The sequence below is a fragment of the Equus asinus genome, chromosome 9 (assembly GCF_041296235.1).
Source record: "Equus asinus isolate D_3611 breed Donkey chromosome 9, EquAss-T2T_v2, whole genome shotgun sequence".
NCBI classification, from domain to species: domain Eukaryota; kingdom Metazoa; phylum Chordata; class Mammalia; order Perissodactyla; family Equidae; genus Equus; species Equus asinus.
Genome location: NC_091798.1, coordinates 94434715 through 94445083, shown reverse-complemented (window position 1 = coordinate 94445083; position 10369 = coordinate 94434715). Strand labels below are relative to the sequence as shown.

The following is a 10369-nucleotide window of genomic DNA, read 5'->3' as shown; positions in this document are numbered from 1 at the left end:
TAACCTAGAAGATAGAGACAATAAGGCTACGTCTAAGCATCTCTCTATTCAATGCAAACTATTTTATACTAAAATTTTAATTCACTTTCATTTAAATTTTATGAAAGAATGGATATTTAATTTGCCTAATCTCAATTCCACAACATTTGATAATGAATACTTTTTTCTTTCGAAAGATTTTGGCCAATAACTCCCCTTACATACACTGAATAATACTTTGCTTTTTTCACTTCATTGCAAATATTTCCAAACTATTAATCAGGTGAATTCCTTACTAATTGCTTAGTCAGTAGTTCTTTCTATCTGTCATTCTTTGCTAACCCTTTACATTTAGAAAGATTCCTGTTAGTCTTCTTTAGCAAAGTAGAAGGCAGATACCACACATCCCCTGATTTGTACAGATCACAGCTCCCTATTCCCCGACAGAACTTTTCAAATACAGAATCAAGCCCTCTTTGTTATTTGGATAAATACATGTATTCTGGATAAATTTCCTTGTGGATACACTAAACTATCATTTAGGAAGGTTTGCATTAGGTTTTTTTCCTTAGTAAACTGTTCTTATTTGGGGGGCTTCTTTTTTCTTTACACTACTGTATCCAACTGCTATCAAATGAACAGAAAATATTGAAATCATAATTATGAATGTTTTAGTTATTTAAAATATTTTTTCTTGCTATGTTCAATTTCCTAATGATAAAAATGGTCTTTTCGTACTCAAAATTTAAGTTAAACTGTTTTGTAAAATGTTGTTGCAAATGGAAATTATTAAAAGTTTATTAATAAATAAGCTGTGTCAGTACAAATAAAAAAACACTTCCTAGCATTGGTATTAAAATTTTATCTAGATTACGCCTGGAAGGCAACAACCGCTACACAGTTTCAAAACAATATACACGGCACTTGCAAACAGGGTATTGGTAACCAAAATGCCAAAGTGCGGGCATTTTTACACACATCCATCTTGTGAGGAAGAACATTATCAGTGGCATCATCACCTTAGGAAACAAGGATCGTGTAGCTTTGCAAATGGGAAATACTCATACATGGAAAATTTATACATAAGATTAACGCGAGGGGAACTGATACGCCCCTCCTCAGTACCATTACTGCAACCAAGCAGGAAAACGCCTGCCTCGCCCATTTTGAATTACTCGGCGTTCAGAAAGAGAGGGCACCTTCCCTTCCGGTGGCCGCCGACGCCGAGGAGGGCCGGTCATTTCCCAGAGCAGGAGGCCGCCGTCCCCTCGGGCACAGCTGGCCACGTGGCCGCCCCGCGCGGCCCCGACCGTGCGCCCCGCCGCCGCCGCCCTGAGCCTCCGGGGCCGCCTCCGCCCGCAGCGGGACGCCGGGCCGCGGGAGTGTGGGGGGAAGCGGCTCCCGGGGCGGGCGGCCCCGAGGCCCGGGAGCCAGGCCGGGCCGGAGAACGCCCCGAGGCCCCGCGGCGCCGCATGCAGCGTCCGTCGGGCGGCGGCCTCCCGGCGCGGCTCCTCCGCCGGCCCGAGGCTCGGCCCGCGCGGCCAGAGGCCCAGGGCCCAGGCTGCAGCGCGCGCGCACGCCGCGGCCGCGCGCAGGGCCGCCGGCCCCACAGACCCGGCCGAGCCGCCGGGCCCGCTGCCGTTGCCTAGGCGACCGCCGCGGAACGTTCGCGCGGCCCCGCCCCTCGGCCAATCGGACGGCGCTCGCCGGCGCCCGAGTTCTCTTTGTTCCGCAGCCATTTCGGGCCGGGAGCGGAGGCGGCGCCGCTTCGGCTGAGGGCCCGAGCGCCGGAGCCTCTGGGATGGTGTGGGACCGGGTAGGTGGCGCGGGGGCGCGGCCGGCCGGAGGGCGGGCGGGGGCGGAGCGGCGGGGAGGCCGCCGGGGCCGCGGGGAGGCGCCGGGGCGGCCGGCGGTTTGGAGCCGCGGGCGGCGCGGTTCGAAGCCCAACAGCTGCCGCCGAGCGCCCGGCTCTGGGTCCGCGGCGGGGCCTGCGCGGCGGCGGTGGCGGCGGCGGCGGCGGCGGCGGGACGCCCGGGAACCCCTCCCGCCCGTCACGCCGCGGCGGGGGCTGCCCGCCCGCCGGCCCGGCGCCGCGGCGGCTTTGGGGCCCGGCCGCCGCCGCCTCGGCCCGCGCGGCGAGGGCTGTGCGCGGCCGCCCGCCTCGCGCCCTTTGTATCGCGGCCGCGCCCGGGCCGCCGCGGGCCGTCAGCGCGGCTGCACTCGCCCGGAGGGCGGGCGGGCGGTCCGCGGAGAGAAACGTGGAGGCTGGCAGCCGGCGGCGGCCCGCGGTCGGTGCGGACAGTTGTCCTCAGGTGCTTCCCGGCAGCCCTGCCTTCACGGGGACGGCGCAGCGCTGGGACTTCCTTTCACCCTAAAGGAAGGGCGTTTCTGAAATACAAGTTGTGTGGTGGAAATCCAGGGGTGTAAGATGGGGTCCCGACGTGCTCGTTGCGGGGATGACAGGAGTTCCTTGGGATTTTAACTTTTCGCTGTGGCATCCCGGCCTTCAGATGGGGGTGGTAGGGAAGTTGTGCTCAGCGAAGCGGGGCGGGGGAGTCAGGTTTTTGGGAAACGATTCCGCTTTGACCCGGCCCTGCACCCCATTCTTAGAGAACGGCTCCGCCGAGTTGAAAACCAGCAGCTGCAAAAGGGGCTGTGCGTCCGAGGAGCCGCTTTCTGTCTGCTTCCTGTGCACGCGCAGAGCGTAAATGCCTCCAGCTTGGCAGTGCGGCTTGTCCTTCCCCTGGTTTCCTCTGGGCCTGGTGAACTGTGCTGCTTCGTTGTCTTTTTCCGAAATGGGGCCCTCCCCGCGTCAGCCCTGATGGACGGACATCTTCGTCCTGGGCGTGCAGGGAATTACTGACTTCCTCCCACTGCAATAAGTACGAAATCTTTTAAAGTGATCAGGCTTATTACCATTATATATTGGGAGCAGGATAAGGTTTTGGTAAGAGTATGTATGATTCTGGTTGTAAATAGTCCCATCATCCAGACTTGTTATGGTATTCATTGTTTTTATGACTGGTTTTTTTTTTCTTTATGTAATTTTGAAGCTGTCGCGTGAACTCAGTTTTTCTACATATGGTAAATGAACTGCTTTGAAATGTCACTGTACTAAGCTGAGGAGAATTGCTTGCATTTAACCATGTTGAGTTCTGCAAATACTGTTTTTAAGAAATTTGGTTATAAAGGAAGGCAAACCCAGGGACATATGTACTGAAATAAGTTTATCAAATATAAACGGCAGGGAGGAGCACAGCAGTACGTGGGAGTTATTTTTATTGCCCAGGGCATTGATTATGAATATTTCTTCCTGGCATTGATATTTGAATACATATTGGTGCCAAAAAGATCTTGTTCCCGATAAAACTGTTCGGTTTACCAGCAAACAGGTGAGAAAGCTGAGAGAATTAAAGTGACTGGTTAACTGATGAAGTTTTCAAAAACGGTGGAGAATAATGCCACCTTCAAAAAGGAAGGATCAGAGCCCTTGAAATTCCCAAGATGTTGGGGATCTTTCTTAGCTGGTCCCATTCAGTTAGCGCCCTGGTAGATACCTGGTGAGTATTGGCTCGTCAGAGGGGTCTCCTGCGCTGCAGAGGGGGCGAACCCTGCAGTGGAAGACAGACGTTTCCAAGGGTGGGACTGTGAATTTGTAGTTATGTGCATGGGTGTGAGTGTAGGAGAGAGTTCCTAGACGCCACATTCTGTTGCTCCACGACCTCCTTGCTAGAATTCTTTGAAGTGCTTGTCAGTAGGTGTAATAAGTAAGAATGTTAGAGTTCTAGAGTCTTAATGCTGAAATGAGATATTGGAACAGGAAACAGGGGTGCAGATTTGTCTTGGAACTTTCTGGAGTGGGTAGAATACATACAGCAATGGTGGCTACATCTTACTCCAAGATGGTACCTGATGTTAGAGCAAATATCTGAACTCAGAACTGAAAGAAAGCTGATAACTCAAGGAAAGACCGCAGGATTTGAATTGAAATAGGTCTTTTTACTGGTTAAAATTTAAAAACAAAGCAGATCTTTTTAGTGTAGCGTAACAGTTAGGAACAGGAGCTCTCGAGCCAGACTTCTTGGATTCAAATCTTGGCACCTTTCATAATTATCTGCGTGGCTTTGGGCAAGTTACTTAATCTCACTGTGCCTCAGTTTTCTCATCTCATAATGTAATGAGGATTAAATGAGTTTGTACAATAAATAAGCTCTTAGAACTGGGCTTGGTGTGTAGTAAACACTCCGTAATTAATAACTGCTGTTAGTATGATCGTCGTCATGATTATTGATATTTTAGAAAACAACCATAAAATAGTAATCACTAGTATCAGGACTATGAGGTACCTATTGTAAACCCTTGATGCATTTCCTTTCAGTATTTTTAGTTTGATTTTTACATAGTTGAGGCTTTACTAGCTGAATAATTTTCCACTCTGCTTTTTTCAGCTAGTACCATAAGCATTTTCTCCTGCTATGATTTTGTCAGCGTCTTTTTATTTTTTATTTGTTTATCTATTTATTTTGCAGGGAAAGATTCACCCTGAGCTAACATCTGTTGCCAGGCTTCCTCTTTTTTTCCCCTCGCAAAGCCCAGGGCATGATTGTATATCCTAGTTGTAAGTCCTTCTAGTTCTCCTATGTGAGCCACCACCACAGCCTGGCTACTGACAGATGGGTGGTGTGGTTCTGCCACCCGGAGACAAACCCGGGCCACTGAAGCAGTGAGAGCGCCAAACTTCAACCACTAGACCATCAGGGCTGACTCTTGTCAGCATCTTTTTAAATGACCACATGTTTGTGTGAATTTCTCTTAATTAAACGTTTTCCTGTTGCACAATTAGCAAGTTTCTAACTTTTTTATGCAGTTATAAGAACACTACAATGAACATCCTTGTACATAATACAATTTCTGTGTTTTAGATTATTTCGTTAAGGTAGATTCCCCAAAGTGAAAATATTGGGTCAGAGTATATGAACATTCAGAGCTCAAGGTCCATGTTGCCAAATTGCTTTTACTTAAGGGAAATAAAGGCCTTAAACTGAGGAGCACATGTTTATTGCCCTTATTGCTTGAGATGGGAGGAGAGAGAGAGAATTAACATTTTTTCCGTGTAGTATACTAGACATTATTTGTAGGCAGTTAGCATGCATGGTTACTTTTACATATGTGATGCTCATTATCATAGACTTGTGTTACATGTGGGAGTTACTTCCATTTTACCGATGGGAGAAGTGAAGTGTAGATAGGTAAGTGCCTGAAGACTCAGAGTTCAAGGCTGGATCTGAATCTGGATCTGCCTGGTTGCAAAGCACATGTTCTTTTATTTGTAAAATTTTATGTAATATAAGTATTCAGAATTTTAAAATGAATACATATATATAATGAATGAATACAAAATCTTATAATGAATCTTTTTTTTTTTAAAGATTTTATTTTTCCTTTTTCTCCCCAAAGCCCCCCAGTACATAGCTGTATATATTTTAGTTGTGGGTCCTTCTAGTTGTGGTATGTGGGATGCTGCCTCAGCATAGCCTGATGAGTTGTGCCATGTCCGTGCCCAGGATCTGAACTGGTGAAACCCTGGGCTGTCGAAGCAGAATGCGCAAACTTAACCACTTGGCCACGGGGCCAGCCCCGTATAACGAATCTTATAATTCACCATAGCATAGTGAATCTACTAACTGTTGATCATAGATCACATTTTTAAGACAGTGAAACTGAGCTGGAAGTAATGAATGGATAAATTACAAAGTCACACCAGATAGGGCTTAGCTATCTACATACATTTTAGAAAAGGGAAAAAAAAACCCTTACTTGGATGAGATGTAATTGGTAGTGAATATATAAAGCTGGTTTGTAAAATGAATGCAGCAAGCATTTGTGGGTAAAACATTCTTAATAATGACCTCAGCACAGGTGGGGAGGGAAAAAAAGAGAAATCCATCGAAATTGAGGTTAAGAGAACTGACAAAGGCCCATTAAATAACTAAATTGAAAAATACGCTTAGTAAACCCCCTGGCAAAGTAAACTAAAGTCTTAATAGAGAGATACCCCCCAAAAATTAAGAGGTGTTCTAGATAAGGAGAATAAGGTAGGGGGTGGGAGATTAATTTTATACTGAAAATAAAAGCAAAAAAAACCCATTTGAGTTGCATTTTACAGTTGATTTTGAAGCACTCTGAAGCCACTAGTAAAATAATCATCTCTGGAGCCCTTTAATCCTCAGATGAAGAAGTTACTGCCGTAGATGATCCCAGAAAAGCATTGCTTTTGTCTTTACTAAGGAAGAAATTAGAGAAGAGAAATATTTCAGCAATCAGCAAATCGTGAGCGTATTAAACAGGTGTGAGTAAATGATTAGGTGGTATCCACCAGAATTGTAAAGAAACAAATATAAAACATTGATCCTTATGCTGCCATTAGAAATAATGGTTTTAAAAAATACTTAATGAAGTAAAAATATAGTTTACTTTGGTTGGAGCATAGGAAAACAGGGAAATGAAGAGAAAGATGGCAAATTAGGAAGGACTTCATGTGCCGTTTATTCATTCACTAAACATTTATTAGTGCTAGGATTGTCCCTTGTTTTCAAGAGATTTACATGCTAGTGGAGGAGAGATACGTAAACAGAAAAGTGCAGTGGAATAGGCACAGCTTTTATGATACGAATCTGGAGGCGCCCAGGAGGGCTAGCAATAGAGTCCGTGGGGAGGGTGGGAGAAATGGCTCAGGCTTTTCTGGGGAAAAGGGGCAGCACTTCAGAGGGCGTGTCAGCAAAGATAAGGACCTACTATGTTATTGTAACTCTCAGCAGTTGAGGGGCCCTAAAAGGTGTAGAGCAGGAGTCCACAGCTTTCTGCAAAGGACCAGACAGTAAATATATTCTGCTTTGTGGGCCATGGTAGTGCAAAAGCAGTCCTAGACAGTGGAGACTAGTGGGTGTGGCTGGATTGGACTGGTGGGCCCACTAGGATATGGTGGGGGGTTTGAAGAAGGGAGGACCTGCACGAGCCATTGAGAGATTTGAAATGAGGACTTCACAACATTGATTGGGGTGAAGAGCAGAATAAAATAGAAAGATAGGTTTTTTTTTTTAAGCAATGTAAACCAATAAGAAAAGAGAAAACAATTTTTTAAATGGACAAATTCACAGAAGAGGAAATACAGCTATGCAATAAACATGAAATAATGCTCTACCTCACCAATAGGGAAATGCAAAGTAAAACTGCCTTTTTTTACCCATCATATTGACAGAAGTGAAAAAGTTTTGCTAATGTGTATTGACAAGGTTGTAGGAAGACTCATGCATTGAATAAATCAGTACAACCATTTTAATTTGAAAGTAAAAACATTTTTGACCCAGCAGTTTCCCTTTCTTTCTCTGACACACCCAGAGAAATGGGTGTATCAGGAGTCATGTGTGTTCAAGATTGTCTTTGTCAGTAGCCACAGAACCTCCAGACTTCCAGGTCACCTTTCATCTCCTTCCCTCCGGTTCATAAAAGGGTCTGTGTTTGTCAACCTTTTTTTTAACCCCTTCCCAACTCTTCATGCTCTCCTGATGTGCCTTGCTGGAATTTACAGCCCATCATCCTCAAAATCCAGTCTCAACCTATTCTTGGTATTCCCTTCACTTTGTTGCTCTTGTGGAACCTGTGCACTGTGCATTTGGGGCTGTTATTTTTTCCCCATAGCTCTCCTTATCCCTGTGCTAGAGATGGGGAAGGTATCTGCCATGCATGTGTTTGCTGCTTTCAAGCTATTCTTCCTCCCTTCTCCCTAAAAATCCTCAGTTTGGGGTTGTGTCTTCAGGTTATGCAATCCACTACCCCTCCTAATTGCTATCAGTTACTACCCTCCAGGTCATTGCCCCTCGTTTCTCAATTATTTTAGCCCTGGGCTCATTGCCCCTCTTTCCAGTACCACCTCAGTCTTTATTTTGAAATTGAAGAGGTTATACATCACTGACCTTTCCAGTCCCCTGGGCTCTCGTTTCTTAGCTTTCTCCAGCGCTCCTCCCATCCAGCCCTTCTCAGTTGCTCACTCCAGTCGTCATCCCCTCTTGCCTCATCCATAACTGCAGTCCATCCGCAGTTTCTGTTTCATGTGCTCCATTCTGTGACGCACTTCCTGTTGGGGAAGTTAACTCCTACTTAGTGTCTCAGCCGGAACCGTCTTTGACCCCCATGGAATCTCCAATCCATTCATCCTACCCCTGCTTCCCTGCCACTCACCCTCTTGATGTTTTCCCTTGCTTTCTTACCCATCTTAAATACCATGGTTAATCATTTTAATCACTCTTTTTGCATTTGCTGCCTTGCTCTTTGCTTGTTTGGTAGAACCACATCCCTAGTTAAAACCAACTGCTTTTCTTGCACCTGCCCCTATGTAGCTTAGTGTGGCTGGAAGAAAACACACATCCACACATGACCACGTACCTCAAGTGGGTCCTTAATGCTGCCTGTTGATTGTACTGTATTTTCCTAGTCTCTTCACTCTCCCACTCTTCTAAATGACTATTTCATATCTTTTCTTCAAACCTCCAATATCTCTTTTGTCATCGTCACTTTCAGCTCATGACCTTGCTTCCTACTTTGCTAAGAAAATTGAAGCAGTCAGAAAACTTCCACAGACCCCCCACCAGCCCATGTACCTGCCAGCATCTGTCAGCACACACTGTCTTCCCGCTCGTTACCTTAGATTAACTGTTCATCATCTTCTGTCTGCTTTTGTTCCAGATCCCATCCTCTCTCGTTTGCTCAAGGACATTGCTTCGGCTTCTCTCCTTCCACATGTCAGCAAATAGACATGCTATTACTTCTCCAATATTTTAAAAAAAACTTGATCCACTCTTCACCTTTCTCATTTTCCTTTTGCAGCGTTATTCCTCGAAAGAGTTGTCTGTACTTGCTATTCCCAAGTTCTCTCCTCTCATACTCCATTAAACCCACGCCAGTGAGGCCTTTGTTTGCACCCTTCCCACTGAGACAGCTCCTCAGGTTCTCCAGTAACTCCCATGTTGCCAGATACCACATGCCATTGATTCTGATCATCTTACTTGCCCTATCAGCAACATTTGACACAGCTATTTTTTCACTTATCCTTGGAACTCTTTCTTTCTGGGATACCACACACCCCTAGTTATCTCCTACCTCCGTACTGGTTCCTTGTAATTCTCTGTTGCCTTTCTTCTCATAGACATCTTAATATTGGAGAGCCCCAAGTCTCAGTCCTTGGTTGTGTTTGTTTTTTGTTTTTCTTTTCTATATTCTATTGGTAATCTCATTCAGTCTCAAATCTTTAAATACCATCTAAATGCCAGCAATGCCCAAATTTAGATCTTTGGCCTCTCTCCCTGACTCTAGTCTCATATGTTCAACTGCCTATTCAACATCTGTACCTAAATGTCTAATAATAGACATCAAACTCAGCATGTCCAAAACTGAACTCCTAAACTTCCTCCCCAGTGCCTACTCTCCCCATAGACTTCCTCATTTCTGTTTGTCAGTGGCAACTCCATCCTCTCAGTAGCTCAGGCTAAAATCTTGGAGTTATTCTTAACTTTTCCTCCTCTTTGACTTTTCTAATCCATTCTTTCAGGACAGACTGTTCTTTCTATATCATCAGAATATATCCAGAATCTTACATCTTACCGTGCCTCACCTCTCCAGACCACCACCCTGGTCCAAGTCATTACCGTCATATCTCCTTGAATTACTTAAGTAGATTACTACCTGGTCTTCCTACTTCACCCTAGCCCCTCCCAACAGTATTTTCTCAATATAATAGCCAGAATGAGCCTTTTACAAATTAAGACAGTCCCTGCCACTTCTCTATTCAAAGCCCTGCAGTGACTCCCGCTTTCAGTCAGAGAAAATCTAGTCCTTAGAATGGCCTCCAAGGCTCTACATAATCTGCCCAGCCCACTCCCCTTTCTCCTGACTTTGTTTCCTACCACCCTTCCCTCCTTGCTCGCTGGCCTCCTGGCTATATCATAAACATAGCAGTCCTGTTCCCACGTCAGGGCCTTTGCTTTAGCTGGTTCAGCTGTCTGAATGTATTTCTCCCAAAGATCATCTTGGCTTGCTGGCCTTACCTCCAGGTCTTTGCTCAGGTTTCACCTTCTGTAAACACCCTATTTAGTTCTGCATCCTTCCCTCCCCCATCCCCCTTATTCTGGATTCTTATTTTTTGCATAGCACATACAATCTTTTAACACACTCTATCAGAGGTCAGCAAGCTAGACTCCAATGCCCTGTGCCTTGTTTTTGTACAGCCTGTGAATTAAGAATGGTTTTTACATTTTTAAAGGGTTATAAAACAAAAAGAATATACAGTAGACATATGTGGTCTGCAAAGCCTAGAATATTAACTCTCTGACTCTCT

General features: G+C 45.5%; 1 protein-coding gene across 3 annotated transcripts in view; it reads left to right on the top strand.

Moving 5' to 3' along the window:
- Nucleotides 1–1644: 1644 nt before the first annotated feature.
- The window catches only part of TNPO1 (transportin 1), a 91680-nt gene continuing 82955 nt past the window's right edge, over nt 1645–10369 (top strand). For 2 of the 3 annotated variants that reach the window (XR_011506064.1, XM_044778041.2), the window contains exon 1: nt 1645–1795. Coding sequence is in view for 1 of the 3 variants with exons in the window: in XM_044778041.2 (XP_044633976.1) it covers nt 1781–1795 (15 nt within the window). In the remaining 2 variants the exon portion in view is untranslated. Of the gene's footprint in view, nt 1796–2112; nt 2292–10369 lie in introns of those variants that run through there. The other variant, XM_044778043.2, reaches the window with a different exon arrangement.